The 26952-nt window shown below is 47.0% G+C and overlaps 2 protein-coding genes across 20 annotated transcripts in view; one reads left to right on the top strand and one right to left on the bottom strand.

Annotated features, from left to right (window-relative positions):
• Per3 (period circadian regulator 3) overlaps window positions 1-26732 on the top strand; it is a 70430-nt gene extending 43698 nt beyond the window's left edge. For 6 of the 19 annotated variants that reach the window (XM_046424668.1, XM_046424667.1, XM_046424666.1 and 3 more), the window contains 7 exons: window positions 1238-1346; window positions 2035-2218; window positions 2878-3028; window positions 7631-7981; window positions 15592-16052; window positions 16484-16617; window positions 17660-18802. In XM_046424668.1, coding sequence (XP_046280624.1) covers window positions 1238-1346; window positions 2035-2218; window positions 2878-3028; window positions 7631-7714 — 528 coding nt within the window. In that variant the 3' untranslated portion in view covers window positions 7715-7981; window positions 15592-16052; window positions 16484-16617; window positions 17660-18802. The other 13 variants (XM_046424654.1, XM_046424653.1, XM_046424656.1 and 10 more) reach the window with 13 other exon arrangements.
• On the bottom strand, window positions 12282-17123 carry Uts2 (urotensin 2). The gene is made up of 4 exons (XM_046424672.2): window positions 17021-17123; window positions 14808-14918; window positions 14010-14052; window positions 12282-12402 (listed from the first exon to the last, which is right to left on the bottom strand). The coding sequence occupies exons 1-4, from the start codon at window positions 17121-17123 to the stop codon at window positions 12282-12284; spliced, it is 378 nt and encodes a 125-aa protein (XP_046280628.1).
• Window positions 26733-26952: the final 220 nt, after the last annotated feature.

Genomic DNA, 26952 nt, shown 5'->3' with positions numbered 1-26952 from the left:
TTTAAACTTAACGTGTTTATTGCCTATAAAAAGTATTTTCTTACAACTGAGGTTGTGATCTGGGAAGATGGGAATAGGCCATATAATATGAATTTACATGCATATGTGTAGGACACCAGGAGTTTATTTATGCAAGAGGTAGGAGTCACCTTTTGTAATCAAAAAGCAGGCAGCTTTAGCTGGGTGCTGTGTTGTATATCTGTAATCCCAGCAGCTCAGGAGGCTGAGACAGGAGGGAGGCTGAGACTGGAGGATCACAAGTTCAAAGCCAGCCTCAGCAACAGCGAGGTGCTAAGCAACTCAATGAGACCCTGTCTCTAAATAAATTACAAAATAGGGCTGGGGATGTGGCTCAGTGGTTGAGTGCCCCTGAGTTCAATCTGAAGTACCACTGCCCACTCCCACCCCACCCCCACCCAAAAAAAGCAGGCAGCTTTAAATTTCATGTTTATACACATCATTTGGGTCATTTTTTTCTTTAACTTTTCAAATACTGTGCCTTGTTAAATTTTTGTATTACCAGATTAAATTTTGGAATCTTGACATTCCTGTATTTTAGTGTAGAATCCAACAAGTGTGGATATGTACTTGTTTTTCTTTGGTCTTCCCTTCAAGGTATAATACCCTTCATTGAACATATGTTCACAGTATGATGATCAGAATCGAGAATTTAGGCTCACCTATGGAGAGCCTGGCACCAGTGCACTGGCTAAAAATCTAAAGCAAGGCCCTGTGTCATTCTGACTGGAGTCTGGGCTAGGGAATAGGACATGGTTTAAACTGCACTGTGTCACTAGTTGGGTGTTAGCTCAGACAAGTTATTTAACCTTTCTTTGCCTTTGTTTTCTTATGAAGAAAGTAAAAAGATGGCTAGCTCAGAGCCTATTCCCAGGATCATATGACATGACGAGCACATTCCCCTGAGCACCAGCTCTGGGGACCCTGGGACTTCCTTCCGCCTGCTGCCATATGCCTACAGTTTGCACAGTGCTTGGAACAAATGAAATGTTCAATATGCGTATTTACCGAATGACAGAGACAAAAGAGCACACTTGAGTGATGCTTGGAGTGCTTTAGGTGCTCCCTAAGCAGTGACACTTTTCCTGTTACACAGAGGAACTTTGACAAGTCCTTAGGGACAGGCTGCGTCTTCACCTCCCAGCGTGAAGCTGAAGACCTGCCCGTCATGGGATGCTTGGAATGTTAACGTGTGTCTTCTCCTGTCCCTCCTCTCCAGCACCGTGTTTCAGGTGGCGGTGGCAGCAGGAGCAGTTCTGCTGGTGGTGACCTCTCCCCAGCCCCACCCCACAAGGTGTCTCCATCTGGAGCTGGTTCTGCAGCCGCAGGTAGTGGATCTGGGAAACCGCTTCTTTAGACTCTGCTGTCCAGAGGTCGCTGTGTTGAGGGCATCTGACTGAGACACCCATGTAAAGATAGAGTCCCCCCACCTTTTTTTTAATAGGCTTTCTTGGGGTATATTTACATACAATAAAATTGACCAGTTTTAATTACACAAAACAAGAATTCCAACAGATTTGTACACTTGTAAACCACTTCTACAATCACCAGAACCTTTCTATCACTCTAGAAAGTTCTTCTGTGACTCTTCAGACATTTCCAGCCCTGGGTTTGCCACTTTAATTTTGCTTTTGTTCTAATTTTGCACATTGGATTAGACAGCGTGCAGCTGTTCATGTTAGGCTTCTCTGAGAATGAGGTTGTTGAGATCCATCCTGGTGTGTGGGCACTTAATGTATCCATTCGCCAGAGGAAGTTTGTCGGGTCGCTTCTGCTCTGGGGCTGGGATCAGTAATGCACTGAGTTCTTCCGTGGACATATGCTTAAATTTTCCTTGGGTAAATACCTGGGAGTGGAACTGAGGCCTGTGGCAAGGGTATGGTCAGCTTGGTTAGAAACTGCCCAATTGCTTCCAGAGCAGATGTGTCCGGGGCGCCTGCTGGGCTGGGTGGTGAGGAGCAGCTGGCCACCACGGACCTGGAAGTCAGTCTTTTCATCTGTTGTTGATTTTTTCAGGAAGCAGTGATAGCTGCATCTTCTTCACTAGTACTGATTATTCTTCTGAAAGCTCTGAAAATGGGCAACAATCTCAGGATACACAGAAAACAAACGCCTTTCACAGTTTAGCTGAGGATCCCATCTGGAAAATGATAGCACAAACTCCTGAGTGTGTTCTGATGACGTATCAGGTGCCAGAGAGGTAAGAAAGCATTCTAAAAGACATTCTATGTTGTTATGGCTTCTAGTGTTATAAATATAACATAACCATAAAAGTATTTTAAAATGTTTTATACATACCCTTCAGATTTACTCATTTGAAGTCAAGCAAGAAATGACTTCCTAAAGCAAGGGTAGTAGTGGTAGTGCGGCACATACACAGACCCAGACTGAACAAACGTGTGTCTCATCCTGAGACAAGAAAACAGCTGGGGTTGTACCTCAGTGGTTGAGCGCTTACCTCACATGCTTGAGGCACTGGGTTTGATCCTCAGCACCATATTAAAAAATAAATAAAAACAGATATTGTGTCCATCTACAACTAAAAACAAAAACAAAAAAACAAAGAAGGGCTCCACGTTCCAAGACAGTACACAAGGTGAGGAACTTTTCTCTTTAGACGCTAAAAGACAAGGGGAGCAAAGGGAAGCCCATTTCTTCCATGTGCTTCATTGAAACATCATGCAGTTGTTTTCCATTGAGAATAAAAGGCCTGCTACCAGCCTGGCTGGGAAATGGTTCTGCACTGTTGTCCATGTGTGCATCGTGTATTAACCAGACAGTGAAAGTGTCTCACCCACCAAAGAGAACAGAACCCTGCACCTTATTCAGGACTGTGAAGATGTCGTTATTTGTTTTCAGGGTTAAGGAAGTTGTGCTAAAAGAAGATCTAGAAAAACTGGAAAGCCTAAAACAGCATCAGCCCCAGTTTTCTCCTGGGCAGAAAGAAGAGCTAGCAAAGGTGCATCCTTGGATTCAAAGCCAGACTGTCCCTCGAGGAATGCATGTCCAAGTAAGCCCAGTAGCATAACCATCACATAGACGTGTTTTGCATTGGGAAGTGTTCTTAATGTAGGTGAGCTTTTTCATGATCCCACTGAAATTTGTAATCCTCCCAATTGACAGAGGTGCTATTAAGGTTTGTAGATGTTAAATAATAATATAAGGTTATGCAGTTCTTTGAATTTTGAACTCAGGTCTTTTTGACACTAATTTTTTTTCTTTCACCAGTTGGACTCTTTGGGGGCAATAAAGATAATATTTGCTTTGATGTATGATGAGGGAGGAGAGAGGTGGAAGAGACATACATTTCACATATACATGCATGTTTGAAAAGAGTTAAAATTGTGGGCTGGAGATACAGCTCAGTTGGTAGAGTGCTTGCCTTGCATGCACAAGGCCCTGGGTTCAATCCCCAGCACCACAAAAAAAAAAAAAAAAAAATTTGTAGAAGATTTACACTTGAGGTGGTGTTTACAGCCAGCAGGAAACTTGGTGGGGCCCACGTGGGCTTTGCCATCATGAGGTCGTAGAGTGTTCGTGAACAGCTTCAGCAGTGAAGACTTTATCCACCACTGTTCCTACCGGTGGTGCAGCCGTAGTAATGGAAGTGACAATTGCCTGGTAATAAGGCCTTTCCCCCCAGTTCTCAACATGGGGAGGTGGAGGCATCAGGTTACAAATTACTTTCAGAAAAGTAGTATATGAAGGCTCTTGAAGTAAGCAGGTCACTAAAATCCTCCCCTCTCACTCTTTTTAACTTAGTACTTTTTAATCTGATAAAATATACATGATCCATGTAGCGTAAAATTTATCTTCCTATTTTAAAGTGCACAGTTCAGAGGTATTGAGTACATTCATATTATGCATCCATTAGCACCATCCAGCTCCTGAACTCTCCATCTTACAAAACTGAAACTGCTCAGAAACAAGGAACTGAGCATCTCTCCTCCTGCCTCTCCTCCCACCTCCTGGGCAGTCCTCCCGCTGTCCACCTGTGGGCCTGGCTGCAGAGTACTTCAGTACCTCGTGCAGATGCAGCACACACTCTCTTTCTGACTGGCTTATTTGTAGACACACCTGCTCTCTCTTGGTAGCTGTTGTGTGGCCTGTCTGTCCCTCCTCTCACTGTCAGCCTGTGTCCAGAGCTAACGTGACTCTCTTGTGGACAGCAAATGGTCAGATCAACGTGTTCACACCCTTTGTTCCAGCCTCTGCCTTCTGAGTGGAAAGTCGGGCCCTTTACGTCTAAGGGACCGCTGGTCAGAGGCGCACGGTGCCCTCTTGCTGCTTATTCTCATTGACTCTTGTTTCTTCATTGTTGTCTTCTGTTGTATTAGGTTTATTTAATTATTTATTTATTGCAGTGAAAATTTTAATTCCCTGCTCATTTTCTATTGTGTATATTCTGTAATTATTTTGTTTGTGGTATCTATGAGGGTCATATTTAATATCCCAATGTTATGTCACTCCAGTTTGAATTATTCCAGCTTACCTTCAATAACATTAAAAAAACAAAAAACAAAAAAACCTCAGCTGAGTGCAGGGTGGTGCATGCCTGTGACCTAGTAGCTCAGGAGGCTGAGGCAGGAGGATTGTGAGTTCAAAGCCTGCCTCAACAACTTAGCAAGGTCCTAAGCAACTCAGCAGGACCCTGTTTCTAAATAAAGTATTTTAAAAAGGGCTGGAGATGTGGCTCAGTGGTTAAGTACTCCTGGATTCAATCCCCAGTACCAAAAACAAACCAACGAACAAAAAACTACTTCTATAGAGCTCCATCTCTATCTCCTTTCAGCTACTGATGTTACAAAATTAGATTTTGTTTGGTACTGGAGATTGAATCCAGGGTGTTCTACCTCTGAGCTACATCCCCAGACCTTTGTTTGTATTTTATTTAGAAGCAAGGTCCTGCTGAGTTGCGTAGGACCTTGCTAAGTTGTGCGGGTGACCTTGAACTTGGCAATCCTTCTGCCTAAGCCTCCCATTGCTAGGATTATAGGTATGCACCACCGTGCCCAGCACAAAGTTAGATCTTGATATATTGTATGTCCAAAAACATAAACTAATATCTGTTTTTATTCATTAATCTCTTAAATGATGTAGAAAATAAAATATATAATTACAAACTAAAGTTACCATAATATTAGCTTTGAGACTAGCTTTCTTTAAATGTATTAGTCTTTTAAATCATATAGAAAACAAAAAGTTACATGTCGTTTTTAGAATAATAGTAGCTTTTATAATTAACCCCATATTTTTCTTTACTGAGAACTTTTATTTTTTTCCTCTGGCTTTGAGTTATTGTCTGTTGTCCTTTCATTTCAGCCTTTAGCATTTCTAATTCCTAATTTCTTCCTCACCTTTTTCCCTCCCTGTACCAGGAATTGAACCCAGGGGCACTTCTTTACCACTGAGCTACATCCCCAACTCTTTTTATTTTGAAACAGGGTCTTACTAAGTTGCCCAAGGTCTTACTAAGTTGCTGAGGCTGGCCTTGAACTTGCAATCCTCTTGCCTCAGCCTCCTGAGTAGCTGGGACTATAGGCGTGTACCACCATGCCCAGCTCTCCCTCTTTTTTTTTTTTTTTTTTTGTGGTGTTAAGGATCGAACCCAGGGCCTTGTGCATACAAAGCAAACACTCTACCAACTGAGCTATATCCCCAGCCCTCTACCTCACTTTTGAAGGAGTTTTGCCAGATATGGGATTCTTGATTGACAGTTTGGATTTTTTTAAAGTACTCTAAATATATTGGCTCAGTGTTCCTGGCCTCTGTAACATCTGATGGGACCTCTGCCTATAGCCTCACCGTTGTACCTGGTGAATCCTTCCTTGCTGCCTTTGAGATGCTCTTTCTTGAACCTTAAACTGATTGTAATGGATCTCAGGGTGGGTCTCTCAGGTTATCCTTCCTGGAATTGATTAAGAGCTTCTTGGACGTGTACATTCATATCTTTCACTGAATTTGGAAAGTTCTCGGCCGTTTTCCTTCACACCCCCCCTGTCCTGCTCCATGCTTGCTTCTCTCTTGCTGGTCCCGCGGGCACTTCCGGCTCTGTTCATTTCCCTTCCGTCTTTCCTTTCTGTTCCTCAGACTTGACAGTTCGACTGTCTTCACATTCTTAGTTCCTTCTTCTGCCTTCCATGTCTGCCTTTGAGTCCCTCTAGTGAATTTTTCATTTGTTTTGTCTTTCTCAGGTACAGAGTTTCTTTTTGATTTCATTTTATGTTTTCTTTTTTTAAAACTATTTTTAGTTGTAGATGTACACATACCTTTATTTTGTTTGTTTATTTTTATGTGGTGCTGAGGGTGGAACCCAGTGCCTCACATGTGCTAAGCCAGGGCTCTACCGCTGAGCCCCAGCCCCCGCCCCTCATTATATATTTCCTATTGCTTTATTGATATTTCTGTTTTGTTCATACATCGTCTTGGTTTCTTCCATGTCTTCCTTGACTTCTTGAAGCTTCTCTGAGATGGTTGCTGTGAAGCCCTTGTCTAGTAAGCCAGCCATCTGCTCCTCCTCGGAAGCCCTTGCTCTTGGCTCCTTCTTCCTGAGTGGGCAGTGCTTTCCTGTTTTTAGGCCTGTAGCAGTGGTTGAACTAGACCTTGGGACCTTGTTGTGTGGTAGACTCCTGCTCCATCCCTGGAGCTTGCTGCTTTTGGCTTTTCTCACTGATTGTCATGACCGTATCTGCTGGAGGGCAGCAGGAGGCACAGACCTCAGGACTTCCCAGACCTTTGTTAAGTCTGCACTTCTCCCCAGATGTGCATGGAGACTCTCCAAATTCCCCACATAAGTGGTTGCATTTGAATGTCCTAGACTTTAAATGTCTGCCTCCCAAAGTGGGGGGAGGGGTAGGAGTGGGTAGAAAAAAAAGAAAAGGGCATTGGCCCTTTAAATTCCTTGAGAGTTGCTTCAGCTGGTGGGGCAGGAGCTTGCAACAGTAGAGGGGAGGGTGTCATGATGGCTGCCCACCTGAGTGTCTATACCACCAAGACCAGCAGCAGCCAGAGCACAGGTCCCAGTTGTCGGAGGATGGAGTCTTTACTGTCCACTCTGATTCCCATGAGCTGCATGCAGGCTGCTCCAGAAATATATGCATGTCCACTGGGTAGCCGGTACTCTGTTGCAGCTGAATTTGACCAAAACCAACCACAGTTTACCATTGAGGCCTTCCCCTGGAAATTGTAGCCTTCAAATAGACTCCCCCTGAAGGGTACGTGAAGAATGAGCTTCCAAAGAATTTAAGCTAACGTATCTAAACAGTTTCTGTCATTTACATTCTTATAATTATAAAAATGGACCATAGGGCTGGGGATGTGGCTCAAGCGGTAGCGCGCTCACCTGGCATGCGTGCGGGCCCGGGTTCGATCCTCAGCACCACATACAAACAAAGATGTTGTGTCTGCCAAAAACTAAAAAAATAAATATTAAAAGAAAAAATCAATCTCTCTCTCTCTCTCTCTTTAAAAAACAAATGGACCATATTAGGTACTTTCAGACATGAATAAGTTGAGGAGTTAGAAATGATGTTGCTGGCCAGCCCTATGCTGATTTTAAACCCTCAAAGGGCACAGACGTTGCATAACAGGCCTGCCTGTGTTCTCTTTTGAGAGCTGCACCACCTGTGAAGACAGAGGTTCAGCTGGTGACACTGCAGAGGCTCCTGGGCCGCATCCAGGAGAAGACAGCAGCTGAGCCACCATGAGGATGTCCCTGCACAAGCTTTCCAGGGCACGTGTGACAGGCCTCCCTATGTGTCTCTAAAGCTCGACTCACAAGTGACCACAAAGTCATCATCAACATAAGACTTCCCACCGTGCTTTTTTAACAGACATCATTTTTCTGAAGCAGAAGCAGCATTGTATATCGAATCTTCTCTTTGTTCCTGATGTGTTAAAACTGCCAATTAGACTCCTTTTCTAGTTTAACTGCCTTCTAGAGAGATTGGATTGCCTTTAAGAGGTAGGTGTATGGTAAAATTTTATTTCAAATATCACCCAAAATAAATTATGATTAGAAGTACAGCTAAAATGAGCCCACAGCTGAGCCTCTCTGGTCTGTCTGTTGCTGCCTGAGTCGTTCTCCCTGGTGGAGTGCGAGGAGCAGCACACCCCTGGGCGTGTGCCTCCGTGATGGTCTCTGAAACGTGGTGCTCCCCTGTGACTCAGAGGACATCCCAGTTTCCTGCCACCCATTAAAGTCCATTGTCCACTAGTAAATCAGGAAATAACTATTTTTAAGGCTGGATTTTTTACTTTCATTCTTACAAATGCATTTTTACTTTTTTTTTTTTTTTACCTGTCACTAAAAGGTTTTTCTAAAAAGAATCCATCAACTTATTAAGGGGCTTATTCTTTGGAGAACTTAAAATTAGCAATTGTAAATGTAGTTAAAACAAAAGAGCTATTTACTCAACCAATAGTGTTTTTCTTTTTAAGATTTTTTTTATTTTAAAATAATGATTGTAAAAAGTGACAAAAGTTCTATAAGTTAATATTCTTCTTATTGCATATGTGTTTAACCATTAACTTTTGCTTTCCACTGAATTTACACAAAGATGGCTTTCTGTGCTGAGCAGAGATCTAATTGGGGCTGCCTTTTGTTTGCCCTTGAACAGGGTAAGTGTTCTGATACCCAGTGAGAAACCTCTGGGGAGCTCAGCGACCCCAGCCTCCCCAGCCCTCAGGGACTGCAGTCCTCAGGAGTCATTGATTTCTGTGTCACTTGCCAAAGAGTCTCAAGAAGTGAGTGTTGACTTGACAGATTGGCTCACTCTGGTGCTCTTTATAGAGAAGTCATGGTTCCTTCTCAGACTTAGAATGATATGTGTGATCCACACCCATGCAGCTCAGAAAAGGAAATAGAAGATGAAGGTCACAGTGACCTTGTATTTTTATATAACTTACAACAAACTTATTTTTTTCTTTGTTTTGTTTTTTGTTTGTTTTAGGAAAAAACTTCTTTCTCCTTTGAAGTTTCATAACTTTTTCTAAATGCATCCTCATAATGATTAGGCAAATTGACCTTTTTGTCTGTGGAATAGATGGACCCTGATTCTCCAATCCTGTAGCTCAGATTTTCTCCCAAAATAGTGGGTTCTGGATTCAGTCTTCAGGTATCAAAATCAGTTTCAAATGCTGCCTTTGACATTTCTTGAAATTTTCTAGTATCAAGCATTCGCATACAAATATTGCTGTTTTATGAATAGAGAACACTCATATTCTATTCCATCTTGATAGTTAAATGATTTCTGAGGTCTTTTTGTGTTGATCCAGTTGTTCTGGTATTTTTTTCCCCTTGGTAAAAAAAATCAGATTAAAAAATTAGCCTGTCCACTGACAACTTTCTAGAGTAATGAAGTTCTTAGTTTGTGTAAATCAAAGTTGGCATTTGGAGCTATCAGGGTCATTCTGCCTTTATGTGTGTGTACTTTAAACTCTGTGTTCTGTGCCGACGCAAGGCTTCTTTGTGCTGTTTTGGATGTTTGCTTGTTAGAATCACCTGTTTCTCTCCTTCGTACACATTCTGTGTAGTCACATGATGCTAGGCTGGATCTGACGTGGTGCTGTTGAGGACAGGTCTGTAGGAGCACTCTCAGGCCTCTTCTCTTGATAAGAAGATTGTTCAGTGCATGTAGAGGTTGTTGTACTGCGAGATGCAATGGGATTCACTGTGGCCTCTGCTTCCCCCCACAGGGGTCTGGTCTCACCCAGTTGAAGCTTGGTTGTTCAAGTTTATTATCAGCTTTTTGTATTAATGACTGTAGGAACTGGTGATAAAAGTGTATTTTATAGGCTTCCATGTTTACATAAATACTACCCAAAAAGCTTTATTTTCTTGGGTCAGAGGCCAAAATTTATGAAAAACAAAATGCTGTACAAAGGGAATAGTTTTGCAATTACACAAAACTTCATTATTAATTCATAAAATAAATTTAATCCAACTTAAAATTTTGTTTCAACTGAATTTATAATTATGTGATTTACTTGTTTTTAATGGCTATTAATATTTTATTTGGGTATCTTTTTTAAGTAAAATAAGAAACTGTACATGTGAAACCTCTGGGTCCCTAGCAGTGCTGTGTGGCAAGCCCTGGTCTCAAGTGGGTTTTGCGTCATGAGAGGCACTTCTCCTGGAGGCACTGGGTTGCCATTGCAGTGCATGTGGGCTAATGGTGACAGGCGTGTCTCAGTCCCTTTTCCCAGCACATTGGCTCATTTTTATTTTTATTTATTTATTTTTTTAGTTATCGGCGGACACAACATCTTTGTTTGTATGTGGTGCTGAGGATCGAACCCGGGCCGCACGCATGCCAGGCGAGCGCGCTACCGCTTGAGCCACATCCCCAGCCCTACATTGGCTCATTTAATCCTTGCTCTGGCATTGTGAAGAATTTATTGGGTTCCGTGTGTGTGTGGGTGTGTGTGTGTGTGTGTAGTAATTTTCATGCCACTTTAATGAAACCCAGTTAGCATATTACTCTTTCATATTCCACAGGGTGAACCTGTGTTTTACAAAGACTGTAACTTGGGCTGGGGATGTGGCTCAAGTGGTAGCGCGCTCGCCTGGCATGCGTGTGGCCCGGGTTCGATCCTCAGCACCACATGCAAACGGAGATGTTGTGTCTGCCGAAAACTAAAAAATAAATATTAAAAAAAAAATTCTCTCTCCCCCCCCCTCAAAAAAAAAAAATTAAAAAAAAAACAAAAACAAAGACTGTAACTTAGCAGCAACAAAATCTAGAAATTAAAATATGGAACAAGAGCCTGAAGTCAACAGGTCTTTTAATAATACCCTTTTTGAATCCTTGCCACCTCTCTGTGGCAACAGTGACCACAGCAGGAAGGAAAGGGCCTTCGTGTGGGTGGCACTTAGTGTGGGTCAGCAGCTCCTGGTCTCAGCTTCCCCCGAATAAGCCTTGTCATCCCTGTTATGGAGGACACTGTGGCAAGGGCGCAGATAGCCTGGTGGAGGACACAGCTGGTACGTGAAGCGAGTGAGGGTCTGAATTTCATGATCTGACTGCGGAGCTGTAGAAATAATCTCCCGATACTACCATGAGTGAGGGATTTTGGAATCGCTACAAGGGAATTCTTCCTTGAGGCTCTTTCTGGTGTCGTGGTGCGAGCTGGTATGGGCTCCCTCAGCTCTCAGAGGCCCAGCGTGTCCCATAGCTGTGCCTGGTGTGGACATGCATCTGAGATCAAGTACCCACTCCTCACTAACATCTTTCCCTACAGATGTTCTTTTTTTTTTTTTTTTTTAATACCTTTATTTTATTTCTTTATGTGGTGCTGAGGATTGAACCCAAGGCCTCGCATGTGCTAGGCAAGCGCTCTACCGCTGAGCCACAACCCCAGCCCTCTCTACAGATGTTCTTGATGTCTTAAACCAGGAGAGCTTTATCCAGCTGCACTCTGTAAGAGATTTGTGATGGCTGCTGATAAGTGCACATCACCTGCTTCCAAGTGCCTGGTGCAGCCTGTGCTACGAGGGAGGGGGATGGACAGCCCCTGTGGTCCCCCTCTGGACAGTCTGCAGAGCCCTTGGTGCTCACCCTAGTCATTCTGACCACATCACTGTAGAGGTGCTGGTGACATGGAGTAGATTTACATACGTATGGTTTCTAAAGATTAGTAAATAGGGATCTTTCTTCTGTTCTGCAATTTTAAATCCTGCCATAGCCTTTTCTCTCAATAAGAAACTAAGGTATTTCCCCCAGAATACATGAACCGTGATTCTAGAGCTCCGAGGAGCGCAGTTCCAGCGTGTGTCTGTGTGAATGTCTTGGCTGTTCGGGGAGGGGCAAGGCCAAGCCCAGGAACCTCCTGGTGGGAGCCCATCCTGGGTTCTGCCTGGAGGTGTCACTCACTCTAGAGACCAGCCAAGCTATGGCACTGCTTTTTAAAAAGTAACAGTTTATGTGGTCATTTTTAAGGGTGAGAGGACATCAGCCTTTGTTTAAATGGTTTGTAGTTGAATGATTTTGACTAAACTTCACCTTTATGGCTTTTTCTTCTTAGTATTTGTTTCTATTTATTTATTATCTTTACTTTAAATTTCCAAGAAATTAGAACTAAATTGAAGGTAAGAAAAATGACAGATTTCCAGGACATGCTTACAAGTGAACTAGCCGCTCGTGATCTTGCGGACTAGAGCGTGTTTCTCAGGGATGAATTGGGTGGTGGCCTCGTTTTTCTTCAGTGCTTCTGGTCAGGTGTCTTGTGTCTGACTGTCCACACTGAGCCGGGTCCCTCTCGCCTCAGACACAATACTTCCAGAAGCACTCCAGGGGGGGCCCATGCTGCTTGTGCTGTTTCCTGGGTCTGGCCAAGAGCTGACTCAGAAAAATGTTAGGATCCTCTTCAGGGAAAGCCTGAAACCAGAACAACGTCAACCGTCAGTGCAAGAGGAAGGAGCCTTAGCCGAGCCTCTGGGGTGAGTGCTTGCCCTGTGGCCCTCTGGCTGTTCCTGTACCCCCTGGATTCTGGCCTCCCTCCGGCTCCTCATCCCGGGCCTCCAGTCTCCCCACCTGTGGTTACTGTGAAGTTTTCTAAGCCCTTGTTGGCCTAGTCCTGTGTAAGTTCTCTCTTAGTGACATGTTGTGCACATATATTGCTCTCTGTGTATCAAATCTTGGTCATAAAATTTTCTCTTTATTCTGTTTTTTTTTTTCCCCCCTAGAATTTAACGAACACAGCCTACTTATCACCTGTGTGGTTTTAATCATTAATCATAACCCTGTTCAGGAGAATGTAAACATGGGAATGGTGACTTGTAATTAGCCACATATAGAAGCCAGGGCGTCCCCTTCTGGGTAGCTTCTCCCTCTGGGACTGCAGGTGGTATGTGGTATGTGCTGTCTGCAGGATCTAATGTGTCCACCTTGTACTTTTGCTGGAATGTTAAGGGGCATTATAGCCAAAGAGGTGCCTCTGGTCAGAATGGGAAGTGGTTGGTTAGTGTTAAATGAGGCTCTTGAGCTAGTGACCTTCTGGGGGCCTTCAGATGCTGCTGTACATGCACTGCCAGGAAGGGAGAGTGGGAACCCAGGGCAGCCGAGGCCAGGCGCAGGAGGCGCACTCAGGAGACCCCTCAGGCAACACCAAGAGCTTTCTGGGGTTGATGATGACTGCATAGACTTTTCTTCTAGCTTGTCAGGTCCTCTGCGCACTGTGCACCATTTCTAACCAAGGGTTTTGCCATCCTCGTTCCCTATTCCAGCCCTCTCCACCCAAATCGACTTTCTCGAGACTGCTCTCTGCTCCGTCCTGCATCCCACAACTGTAGACACAGCATTCCTCCCTTGAGATGGAGGTGCCAAGCTCCCAGGGCTGTCAGGTGTGAGGGGGAAGCTCGTTGAGGTAGGGGGATGACTCGTGGGTTTTATTTTATTTTGAGGGGGTACCAGGGATTGAACTAAGGGCCCTCAACCACTGAGCCACACCCCCAGCCCTATTTTATACTTTATTTAGAGACAGGGTCTCACTGAGTTGCTTAGCTCCTCGCGGTTGCTGAGGCTGGCTTTGAACTGGCGATCCTCCTGCCTCAGCTTCCTAAGCCGCTGGGATTACAGGCGTGTGCCACTACACGCTGCTGACTTGGCGGTTCTTGCAAGCTCCCAGGTGATGCAGTGCTTCTGGGGGGTGTCAAGAAGGCGGTGACCGTACAGTGACCAGCACACTTGAGAGCAAGGACCTTGTCTGGTTTTTTGGTTTGTTTAGTTGATTGGTTTTTGTTGTTGTTGTTTTTGTTTTGCTTTAAATTCTTAATTTAACTTACCCTAAACAGACACTGGTGAGTCCTTGCCACATGCAGATTTTTTTATGAATAACGGTTTGGATAAGTTAATGCTTCCACAACACTGGCCAATTACTTTAAGGTGCAATTTTTACAAGAACACTAGCAGTTCCTGAATTCAGGAATCTGTGAAATCAGGACTAGAAGGCTCCCCTTTCATTCCTACCTCTCGTAAGCAGAGATACTTACCTTTCTCGGATGGCTTCTTGGGTTGGAAATGTTCATAGTAGGATCTGGAAAACAGTTTTGAAACCAGTTCATCAGATCTGCTGTGCCTAGTGTGTGCTTACTTTAGAACACATAAAATAGTGTATGATGAGTCACATCTCCTCCCAGTCCCTCACGCTGCAGCAGGGTTCACTTGAATACAGAGAGGGGTCCTTACCTCTGGGGTTCACAGAGGCCTTGCAAAAATGCTTAACAGTTCAATATTTGATTTTTTAAAAAATTAATAAAAGCTGAACTACCATCTGCTAAATAACGCAGTGAAAGGCTCCATCTTGTTTCTGGAATGTCCTGAGCATGGCGTCCGTGCTGGGGGAGACACTAGCCATGGACAGGAGTCAGAGCTGGCGTTTGTTCTCTGAGCATTTCACTTGCATTTTTTCACTGACTTTTCAAAACACCTCCAGAGGTGGGTGTTTGTCATTTCTGTTTACTGATGAAGAGCTGGGTTACAAAAAGATTCAAACCCTGGGAAACCAGGATTTAAAATTGCACTCATTGGAAACAAAATCACCACTGCCCCCCACCCCCCATCCACACAGAAAGAGAGGCTCAGGGTGCCTTGCACCCCTGGAGCTGGGTGGTGAGGACCACAGGTTGCAGCGGGAGTCCGGGCCAAGAGGGGAGAGCGCTGGGTCACTAGTTTTGCTGTTCCATCTGGTGCACCTTTATGCTCCCGCACAGGGTTTCCCCTCGTCTGAGGACAGAGGGTGAATTCAGTAGCCATGAAACCAAGCCCTCTGTAAGCAGGGACTCAGCTGACCTGCTTCCCGGAGCCCGTTGCCTCTCTCCGCACCCAGCACCTCTGGCAGCAGCTTTAGGATGGAGGCTCTTTCCAGCTCCTCCAGGGCCAACCTCGCGTCGTCTTCAGGTGCTGCAGAGTGAGATCGAGACCAGTGACTCGCTCCGGCCTTCAGCTCGTCATTTCCGCTCCCTGTTGTGTTGGGGGAGTACCAGCAACAGGGAGAGGAATACTAGAAAAACTTCAGATGCCAAGTTCGTGATCTGGGACTGGTGGTGTTTTATTTATTTGCAGTAGTGGATATTGAACACAGGGTGCTCTACCACTGAGCCACATCCCCAGCCCTTTTATTTTTTATTTTGAAACAAGGTCTCACTGATTTGCACAGGGCCTCACTAAGTTACTAAGGCTGACCTCAAACTTGGGATCCTCCTGCCTCGGCCTCCTAAGTGGCTGGAATGGCAGGCATGCGTCACTGCACCCAGCAGTAGTGGTATTTAACAAGTGAAAGGCTCACTGTCCGTTTGCATGCCAGCAGGACAGAGGTCAGGAGATGTGGATCTCATATGTGACTCACCTCACCACCCAGGAGGGAGAGCCCTGAGCAGGAGGGAGAGCAGAGCCGGGGCCCTCAGCACCCTGTAGCTCAGAGAGTCTGAGGGACCCTCCTTCCCTACTTGTCCCCTGCAGCTGACTGCCTTTTCTTTAGATATCTGGGTGGTGCCATTGGAATGAGAGGAAAAGAGATGGTTTTTGCTCTTTCCATAAAGGAAGGGCAGTGGCAGCACCTCTCACTGTCCTCCAGGTGGAGATGCAACTATTACTATCCTGGAAAAGAATTAGCTTCAAGACCACTTGTAAGGCGCTTGATCGGTGTGAATCAATTTAAGGTGCTTTTCCAGCATGAAACGTGGCCAGTGGGCTGGCCCTACACTGTGCAGTCATCACCGAAGCTCTGAGGGCTCTCGTATTGGATTGGAGTCGTGGGCTACGCTGCCTGCGTGCAGGGGCGCAGGCTGCGGGAGTGGGCGGAAGCCACTCATGGCCGCAGCCTGACAGCGGAGCTAGGACCTTGTCTGCAAGACAGCACACAAACCCTCCATCCGAAAGGCGTCCGAGCATGTTCTCAGCGTTTCTAATACCAGCGAAACCTGTGAAGTCTGATCATGGACAGGTGCTTATGGCTTGAAGGGTCCTTCACAAAGGAGCAAAGATTTGTGACAAAAAATCCACGGTAAACTTCTGCCTGCCTGGAATCTGGGAGAGGTACTGCCCTCATTTCATCTGATTTTGTTTCTAATTATTATCTGAGTGTTTAAAATACATTAGTGTCTGAATGTTCATTTGATTTCTTCTTACAGTGCTTATCAAAATCTCTTTTTAAATAATAGAGATTTGGTTAGTGCCTGGTTTTGACCAACAAGGTGACTGCCAGTTAGGAGCTCGGTGACCCAGAAGTGACTGATGATGTATGAATGACTAGCAACACTTGAAAGTCATGAGAAAGCTGTTTGGAGAAACTTTTAGAGGCTAGAAATTATAAAATCAATGGCTTAGAAGAGTTTTTTCTTTATTTAAAAAAAAAATGTCTAAAAGTACTCAAAGATAAAATCCAATGAAAAATTTTTTTAATGGAACTTACCTCTGCCTTCTCACTTCTTAAACTGATGTACCTCACTGGTTGTGTTTTCTTAAAGCTCAACTTGGACTTTTATGAAATGAGCATGTATCAAAAGGAAAAGATAAAGGCACTTGGAAGACTGTGACATCCCTGCCCTGCTGGCCACTTTCCTGACCTTTAATAAGCCCGTTTGTCTCAGCCACACATCAGGTGAGTACTTTTCATTATAGAAGGAGAGAGAGTGTTACTGATCCGTAACTAGAACAGCTGATTCTACACTCAACCCAGTTTATTTTAAAATTAAAAGTAATGATGTTTTAAATTCAGTGCAATTTCTATAAATGGGAAAAAATATTGACCAAAGCAAAAGTTTGAATTGGAGAGGTGATATGAAGCCAGCAGTGCTACTTTTCTGTGTTTACATTTTAGAAAGAGAAAGCTGCGTCCACTACTAAATCTAAATTGTGCTGCAAGGGCGCCCGGTGTTCTTGGTAGAGCTGGGACTATCCATGTAACCAGCTCCTCCAAGCAGGAATCCCACCCTCACCTCCAGCATGGCCCCGAAGGCCAGTGGAGATTCTTCAGAAAGACTAGTACAAAAGATGCATCTTACCTGGGAGCTGGAGAGACATGTCCCTGGAGTCAGTGACAGGAAGAGATACAAGAGGATTTAAGAATCCTATAAAGAGCAAGCAGCAGGAGGCCAGCTGGTACATGATTGTGGAGAGGCAAAGTCCCCCTGGCTCTGTCCTGGAGTGTTATCAGCTTGCTCCTCCTCAGTCTGTGGTCACCAATTATATATATATCATCCCATGACCTCATACAGAAAAATGTAAATGTATTGGCTCTGGAGGCTAAAAGGCAATCACTTTGCATTGATGTAATTTTTCAAAGTAACAATTCATAGACAATAAATTTACTGTCTCGTTGCCTAGTGTGCAAAGTAGGTAATATAAAGAACAAATCTGGCAAAAGGAGTCACTTGGCAGTAAATCTTGAGTTAGAGAAAGGGTCAGAAGTGAGTTGAGTGGCCAAGGTAGGAGACACAGATTTAACCGAAGTGACGCAGAGTGTGACATGAAATATGTTGGTTCCTTTTAGTTTTAATCTTGTGAGTTGATGAGTTGCCGTGTGGTGCTGGGGCTGCCATGCCTGGACAACCACAACCTCTGGACAGACTTACAACCAGTTCTTTAAAACAGTGAAGATAACTTAAAATATACAGCAGACATAGCTCAGGACTCCATTTCAGGGCCTGCAAGCATGGAGACCTCAGGGAGAGGAAAGAGCATTCCGCAAAGCTGGACGGTATCTGTGAAGCAGGGCTAAAGGACCCCAAGACCCTGCAGGTAAATATCTCCAGAACTTGGCCTGCTCACCATGGCGCCTGGCCCTCTAGGTCCAAGCCTGGGCAGCTGCCGTGGTGTCCCCAGGAGTGCCGCCCGAGCCCCACCTCAGCAAAGCAAAGTGATGCCCTAGCGCGGACATCCATTCTTTGCTCAAAACCCTCTTTTGACTTAAAAGTCAAGACTATTATTAGGGAAGAAAATACACAGATACCTTTGCAGCCTCAGATCAGGCAGGTATTTCTAGGGACATGTGCCACACAAGAAGAAACCAGAGACAAGAGGTGCACGCTCACGGGTGACTCGTTCAAACAATGGGTGGCACACTTGAGGATGCTAACTAGATTCTTTTTTATAGCATTACTTCTTTTAATTTTTTTTTAGTTGTCAGTGGACTTTATTTATATGTGGTGCTGAGGATCGAACCCAGGGCCTCACTCATGCTAGGCAAGCGCCCTACCACTGAGCCCCAGCCCGGCCTGCTAACTAGATTTTTAAGCGATCTCATCATGCCCAGAACATTCTGAAATGTTTTTGTAAAATTAAGCACCCTACCTGTGCAACCCCAAAATGCCTCTCCGCTTCATTCAAGTGGAATGAAACATGGGCTCCCATAGACCTCGGCCCGCTGATGGCAGAAGCAGCTCTGTTCATAACAGTGGAAAACCAGAGGCACCCTGGTGTCCTTCCCTGTGCACTACAGAGAAGCCACTCAGGAACACAAAGGAAATGAATCTTGGAAACTACACACTGAGCAAAATAAGCCAGACCTGCAGAGACTGTCACATGGTCCTGTGCAAATGAAATCTAGAACAGGCAGAAGTGACCACAGCAACAAAGTGGCCTGGGCCTGGAGTGGGAGGCAGAGGGGGACCTGGGGAAACAAGGGAAGTTTTGGATGACAGGAATGTTCCCCATGACAGTTAAGGCTGTGGCTGCGTGGGCACGAGCGTCAGTCGACACTCATCAACCTGTACACATAAGACAGGTGCATTTTGCTGCATGTGAATGATACTTGAATAAAGCTGGTTTTTAAAAACCTCCACTAACCCCTGATTTTATTTTGACCGAATTCTGCTTTCCCTCTTGCACACTCCATTCCACCACCATTTTCCACCGTTCACTGCTTCCTGAATACATCTCTGCCTCAGGTCCTTCTGCCTGGATTGCTCTTCCCCAGGAGTGCACAGCTCTTCTCTCGCCTCCTGCAGATGTCTTCTAAAATATCACCCTCTACACGGGACCTTCCCGCCGCTTGGCCCCCCCGCATGCTGAGCACCCTGCCTCTCCATCTTTTCCCCTCCACTGAGCTCCTCCCAACACTTGTTAAATGTTGGTACTTAGTATACATGTGGCACTCAGTGCCTGTCAGGCCGCAGTGTGCGCCCGCCATGTGCCGTCCCTGCTCAGGAAAAAGCAGTGACCCCAAGGAAAGGATTTCTACCTGGAGGGACCGACAGCAAAACAGAGGTCCAACCGCGGTGACTTTATTGGCATGAAGAAAAGCGGAGCCCGGAGGCCCTGGGCCAGTGTCGGGGTCGGTGTGCTTTCAGGAGGGAGGCCTTGGGTGGGGGCGTTTGGGCAGAAACCCAAATTTATGCAGGATGGGGACACGTTAAAGGTTCGTGAACGTTAAGGAGGTGGAGGGGAAGGGCCTGACCATGGGCTGTAAGAAGAGCCCACCCAGCAGGAGCAAGGGAGAAGTGGGCCATGGCTGGGCTCTTGACCCTGGCCCAGCTGGGAAACCAGCCTTGAGATCTCGGGCAGGGGCGACCTCTTCAGAGGCCCTTCCTGGCTTACATCTCACCAACTAGGTCAGCGTCTCCCACATGCCACCAGAGCTGGGACACAGCTGTGGACAAAGGACAGGGAGCTGGCCTCGAGAGCCTGACATCCAAATCAGGGCTGAGAAAAACCTGGAAAGAACGGGCCGGCATCCACCCAAGGGAGCGTGGGGTGGCAGGAGCCGGCAGCCCATGGGCCTCTGGCCTCTGCCTTCAAGGCCTGCCTCCCACCCTCGCTGGGGATTGAACCCAGGGCCTGTGCATGCAAGGTGAGTGCTCCATCAACTGAGCTAGGTCCCCAGCTCTCCCCCAGGGTTTCTTGCTTCGACATCTCTCCATTCACATATTATCTCATTTTTCTTTTAGCAAAAACATTTTTTCTTTTCTGTGTATATTTGGCCAAACATACCTCTCCACTGCCAAAATTTCTCTTTGTTCAGTTTCAGTGACCAGTTCAGACCCAATTATGTCCTAATTTTCAAGTTCCTAGGAGAGGGTCTTTGCAGGGAGTTATATGGACAATTGTAAAAGAGCTGCCACCCCAAAGGAGGATCGTCCCAGAGGACACCCCAAGTAGAGTACGGTATGGCAGGAGCCAAAACATGTTTGTACAGTGGGACTACTTTCAGAAATATACCCTAAGGAAATGTTCTGTTGAACATGAGCAAAAAATTACCTGAAGGCATCATTTGTCACCTATCTGTAGTGGCAGGGACATGAAATCCAAGGTGGCAACTCAAGTATTCATAGGGATCAGAGAGGTGATAATGTGAGGGAAGGAGGCAGGCCTGGTGGGTGACATCAGGGAGTGGTGGCAACTGTAGCAAAGTGGATGTCGCATGCCCTCTCTGAAGGGGCACCTCTGCTACTTGGTAGCACGCCAGTGTGCTGAGACCCAGATCCCAAGCCTCCCCGTGACGTCCCTGAAAAATGCCAGAGAAACAACTAAAGCCATAATTCAATCCATAGCCATCATTTTTAGCCCAAATACCCTCAAATAAATGTTTTATTAGTGGATTATAGAGCTATCAGCATGTTATTTTAGCAACCCTTAAAGCAGTACCTAAAAGGTTTTTTTAAAAAAAAGAAAAAGGTCTGTGGGAGGGAGCAAGGGGTGGGAGGGCGGGGAAGGGCGGGTGCTGGGGTCTGAATTAGAGCGAGATGTCATCCTTGCCTGTGGAGTCATGCCACAGTGGAGTCCTCTGTCAGGTACGACTCAAAACCAGAACCATAAACAGTTTAAAAAGAAGGTATGTGGGCAAGAATTGGTATGTAATATTGCAAAATTTAAAATAATTGGTTAAAAGGATTTTTCTTTCCCTTAAATCTCGCGCTGCAGACCTGTGTGTGTGTGTGTGTGTGTGTGTGTAGCTCTTGGGTGTGGAGAAAGGGGTGGGGAGGACACAGGCTGTGAGGCCCGGAGCTTGGGGTGACCCTCGAGGAGGGAGGCAGAAGGCAAATTTCCAGCTCCAGCAGTCCTTGCTGGTGGAGGTGGCTTTGCCACGTTTGTCATCCCCTAGTGACTCAGGGGTCCTTCCGACAGCTATCAGTGATGGTTTTACGGCCTAATTAAGTTACTACCAAAGGCTCAAGCTCAGAAGAAAATTAGCTTCTTTCCTCCAACTGGCCATCAATGACAGTGGCACCTTGTCCCAGAAATGTCCCGAGCATGTCATTGAGCCACAGTGGTCCACGTGCAAGGCGGGGCGGCCTGACGTTTATGTTGGGACACCTGGGAGCAATGTCCACCCTGGTGGGCAGAAACCGTAGGTCGGTTGCAAAGTTCCTTTTAAAATGGTCACCCGTGTGTGTGGTGAAGAAGCCAGTTATTCACGTGTCCTATTTTGGGTGACTTCTGCCCATGGGGCATGAGTGACCAGTGGGTGGGTGTGAACACAGAGAGCCCCTTTTCAGTTTCTGTTTTGAAATGGATCTCGGTTCCCTCCCTCTGCCGCTGTCTTTGCCTTTACAAAAGGATCACAGTTTTCTAACAGAATTGATATGGAATTGTCCTCAGAAGTCCAGAGGAAGTGGCCCTGCCAGGCATTGACCCTCTGCCCCACAGTGGGCGCCCCGTCAGGAACGTGTCCTCTGCTTGGAGCTCGTGCCTCCAGCCTGCTTCCTCCCACCTCAGGGCCTTTGCACGAGCTATTCCCGCTACTTGGAATGCCTTCCCCAGGTGGCTCCATGGCTAACTCTTGCCTCTTTTAAGTCTCTGCTCAAAATCTACATTCCTAATGGAGCTATGCGGACAACCTGTGTTTGAAATTGCAACCTGCGTCTCCGGCCCTGGATTTTCCGCCCCTCACCTGGTCTGGTTAAATGCTTTCCCACTCGGCCTGTCACATTTGACTTGGGTAGTATGTCGTTGGGGTTGTGATGAAGGCAGGGATCTCCATTTTGCTCGCTGAGGTATCCCCAGAACCTAGCACGCCCTGGGCACATGCGGGAGCTCACGCTGTCGACCGAAGGCGTGATGGTTGGCAAGGCCTTCAGCCCGGTGCTTGGGCTGCCCGCCTAGCTGTCCACTGTGTGATGACCCACCCGGGCGCGGTGGCTCCCGAGTCTGCGGTCAGCAATGCAGACTGGTGCGGGGAGCCAGCTGTGGTTGTCCCCTCCCTGAAACAGGGTGACCACAGAGAATATGGTGACATTCCTGGTGACACGAGCACCGCCCTACAGCCCAGGTGCCTGTAAAGCACCTGAAGAACCAGCCGCAGCGGCCTCAGGTTTCCTTGGCATCCTGCGCGGGCACAAGGCTCATGCTCGGCCCTCAGGTGTCGGTCTTCCAGGGAGATGTCCCCGCTCTCCTGTGACTGGCCATCACTTCATAAGGAAGGATGAGCTGCCAAGGGGACGAGGCTCCGGGCCTGGGTCTGATCCAGCAGCGGAGGCACCGAGCGAGGCCGGGCAGGGAGGAAGGGTGACGTGTCCCTCATCCGCTGTTCATTGATCTGATTCATCCCGTTTCCTAGGCGGCTCCCCGGGAAGGTTCTAGGGAATGACTCAAGCGTCAGCTGAGCAGGGTCCACGGGCTGCGCCAGCGTTGCCATCAGGACTGACATTAGAGGAGACTCGGTTACAGAGAATATTAATTGCTGCTGGGAGCCAGGGGTGACGCTAAACGGAAATGAAAAGTCACCACTGAGTTGTGCCACCAGGGAGCCTTTGTGAGGGGAGTGGGTGCTGAGCCAGTGTGAGACTTCATTTAATGACTTATTCCTACTTCCTGTCACTAACTCCTGTGTAAGGGCAGATTTGGTTGGAGCTGTCTTCCCGGCCCCAGTTCCACATATGGAGACCCTGACACCCAGAGCTCAGATGGCAAGGGAGACTGGGCCTCTCAAAGAGAATCAAGCCAAAGTGAGGTCATTAGGGCAGCCCTGAACCCATGTGAAGAGATTAGGACATAGGCACACACAAGGGACGGCCAGGGAAGGACACAGGGAGAAGACCCTCTGCCCAGCAACAGGGGCGTCAGAAGGAAGCCACCTGTGGCACCTTGATCCTGGCTTCCAGCCTCCAGAGCTGTGAGGAAGCAGACCTGCGGCTCCTCACTCTGCGTCCCATCATGGAAAATTAAGCCCCCACAGTACTCGGTCACAGGGTCACTTGATTTTGCATGTGAGAAATCTTTTTGCTCTGGGAATAGGAACTAAGCTTCGATTTCCAAAGTCCCCCTTGTAGTGCTTGTAGGCCTGTCCAGGATCAGAATCTAGTTTCCCGAGTCCTCCAGTTTAAAAAGAACATATCTTCAAGTTTCAAAAAATATAGAATATTGAAACTGAATGATTGCTTTTCCTCACATCATTTAATTTGTACTGCCTGCCCATTATCAATTTCCTCTAGCCCAAAACTGCCGGGAACACATCTGTAGTCAAAGAAGGTTAGATTTCTCTCTCTCTCTTTTTTTTTTTTTTTTTTTTTTTTTGGTATTTGGAATTGATTGAACTCAGGGGCACTTGACCACTGAGCCACATCCCCAGCCCTATTTTGTATTTGATTTAGAGACAGGGTCACACTGTGTTGCTTAGCACCTTGCTTTTGCTGAGGCTGGCTGTGAATTCTCAATCCTCCTGCCTCAGCCTCCCAAGCCACTGGGATTACAGGTGTGCATCGCCGTGCCTGGTGAGAAGGTTACATTTTTTTGACTCACTGATAAAGCCATAGCCATGGAGAACTGTGGGGGTGTCAGTGAGGAGTGAGGACAGGGCGTTCCAGGGCTGTGACCTGAGCGGTGTGAGCTGGGGGAGCACCCATAGAAAGAGATTTGCTCCAGATTGGATGCCATCAGGAAGCAGGAGTATTCTATGTCAGGATGTCTTACCTTCTCGATGAAAAGATAAGGAAGAACCTTCTAGAACTCGTGAGAGACTAGCACTGTCACTGGCAAAGAAGCAGCCCTCACTCATTCAGCCACAGAGAGGTTGGGGGACTTCTCAGTTCAAACAATGCTCATGTTTTGTCGGGGCAGCCTCAGTCGTGTGTCCGTGGTCTTGTTTCTGACCTGATCCAACACCAGAGTGCGCTTCTCTGATGCTGGTGGTCATTGAAGTCATGAGGTTCAGCAGGACACCGAGGCCCCGCTGGGAGGGCCGGGCAGCCCTGCTGATGGGCTGGTTTCCTCCTCCCACTCACGCAGCCACTTACCTGTCAGGTAGCCAGCACAGCCTGCCTGCTCTGCGGTTCAGAAGCACGGAGTCATTTGATAAGTCCTGACCTGTCACCCTCCCTCTCTGCCTGTGTCCTCCTCCCCTGTCCTGGCTTCTCTCCACAGGCTCTGTCCTCCACGGGCTGTTGATGTGCTTATGTGTGGTTTATTTGGTGTCGATAAGCTCCCCAGGACCAGTGTGTATCTGTTCTGTTCATCCATAGTCCCTGTGCCCTGGAACACAGTGGCGGCGGGGGGGCTCAATTCGGCTAACAGTGCTGGCCGTTAATAAAGACTGGGTTAACTGTGGAATCCACAGTGCCTGGCTGAGTCACATCTGGCCTTTTCTAGGAGAATGTTCTAGTGTCCTGAGTCCCAGGGCCACGCTTCCAGATGACAATAGGAGTCATTCCACCTGTCTGTCCACCCAGCCACCCAGCTATCCATCTATGACTATATTGGGCTGTGCATAATTCTCATTTGGAAAGGGAACATCTTTGGAAAGTTTTCTCATTTCTTCCATGTCCCTGTGTCCTTATCCTTGGCAGTCAGCATGTGTCCCAAGTGAAACAAATTACTAGTATCTACGAAGCTAGAACAAAGCATCTTCCACTTCTAGACAGCCTATGCAAGTCCTCTGAGGATGCTTAGGATATTGTTCTAGCTAGTGTTAAATTTAAAGGAGCCACATCTTTTTTTTTTTTTTTTAAAGAGAGAGTGAGAGAGATAGAGGTAGAGAGAGAGAGAATTTTTTTTAATATTTATTTTTTAGTATTTGGCGGACACAACATCTTTGTTTGTATGTGGTGCTGAGGATCGAACCCGGGCCGCACGCATGCCAGGCGAGCGCGCTACCGCTTGAGCCACATCCCCAGCCCCGCCACATCTTAATTATGGCAAATTATAGGCATTCTTCAGAGAGTGTGGGTTCAGCCCAGACCATGATAAAGCAAATATGGAAATAGAGGCTCATGAGTTTTTTCTTTTCCGGGTGTATGTAAAAGTTATGGTGACACTGTATTGTAGTCTATTAAGGGTGCAATAGTATTATGTCTAAAAAATGTACCTATCTTAAATTTAAAAGTACCTGATTGCTAAAAAATGCTGACTGTCACCTCTGAGTACTATGATCTTTGCTGGTCGAGGGTCTTGCCTGCTATTGCTGGCTACTGACTGATCGGGTGGTGGCTGAAGGCTGGTGGCTACGGCTTAATTCTTAAAATAAGACAACACTGAAGTTTGCCTCATCAATTGATACTTCTTTTCTAAAAGATTTCTCTCCAGCACGCCTTGCTGTTTGACAGCATTTTACACCCTGTAAACTTCTTTCAAAATTGAGGTCAGCCCTTTCAGCTTTTGTGTGACATTCTCAAGCCTCTGTCGTCATCTCAGCAGCGTTCCCTGCACCCTCAGTGGATTCCATCTCCAGACAGCGCTCTCGTAGCTCATCTGTAAGAGGCAGCTCCTTGTCCCTTGAGATGGCAGCAGTCAGGCCCCACTTCCGGCTCCACTTCCAGTCCCCCTGCTGTTCCCACCGCACCTGCAGCTCCTCCTCCACTGGAATCCGGAAGCCCTCGAGTGGGCCACAAGCGCTGGACTCTGGTGAAGTGCTGGTGTTCTGACCTCCTCCCATGAATCCCAGATGCTCTTAATGTCGTCTTGAATGGCGGGTCCTTTCCAGAGGCGTCCTGTTGACTTTGCCCAGATCCATCAGAGGGACACTGTTTAGTGTACTTTGCTGTGTGCAGTGCTGGGCCTCACGCAGGCTGGGCAAGCGCTCTGCGCTACTGATGGCAGCCACGGCCTTAGGAAATGTGTCTCTGTGATAATCAGACCTAGGATCTACGTCACTCCTGATCGGGAGCTGCACAGTGAGGCTGTTGGCAGGCATGAAAGGACATCAATCTCGCGGAGCATCTCCCCAGAGCCCCTGGGAGACCAGCGCGCTGTAGGCGAGCAGTAACGCTTGGAAAGGACTCTCAGGCAGCGGGCTCCACGGTGGACGTGCTCAGCAAGCCACGTGACAACAGGGACGTCACAGCCTTGGCCATTCCCTTTATGGAGCACAGGCAGCAGAGCTGTGTCATTCGGAAGGCCCCAACGGGCTTCACCTTCCCCTTGAAGTCACCAGCTGCCTTCGCCCCTAACAAGGAGTCAGCTGTCCTTTGACGACCTGCTCAGGCGCTGACTTCTCCGTAGCCATCAAAGTCCTGGGCAGCACCTGCTTCCACAGAAGGCTGCTCCGTCTACACTGGAAATCTGCTGCTGGTGCAGCGGCTCCATCAGCCGTCCCAGATGGATCCTGGGGACAACTCTGAGCTGCTTCACCGCCCTTGCTGCGTCACCTGCACTGGGACTGGTGGAGCCTCAGGAGCGACCTCCGCAGCCTCGGCCGTTTCTCCTGCAGCTGCCTCACCTCTCGGTCCCCCAGGAGGGAGAGTGGGGGCCTGGCTCTGGCTACACCTGGCTCAAGGGAACGCTGTGGCTGGTTTGATCTTCTGTCCCAACTGCCAAAACTTTCATCAATAAAACTTCCTACAGCAACAGGCTGTGTGGCCACTTTATCGTCGCGTTTGCGGGAAAGCACTTCTCCCTCTCAGACTCTTCCTTTGTGTTCACAGCTTGGCTCTTGGAGAAGAGGCTGAGCTTTGGGCCTGTCTTGGCCTCTGCCCTGCCTTCCTCACTAAGCCCTATCACTTCCAGCTTTAGATTGAAAGGGAGACAGGAGAGGTGTGTGAATCTTCCTTCCCCTTGAAGGCTTAGC

The sequence above is a fragment of the Marmota monax genome, unplaced genomic scaffold (genome assembly GCF_021218885.2).
Source record: "Marmota monax isolate L192 unplaced genomic scaffold, Marmota_monax_Labrador192_F-V1.1 WCK01_AAM20220418_F8-fsc00080, whole genome shotgun sequence".
NCBI lineage: Eukaryota > Metazoa > Chordata > Mammalia > Rodentia > Sciuridae > Marmota > Marmota monax.
The sequence above is the reverse complement of the archived record's forward strand: the minus strand, read 5'-3'. Positions and strand labels throughout refer to the sequence as shown.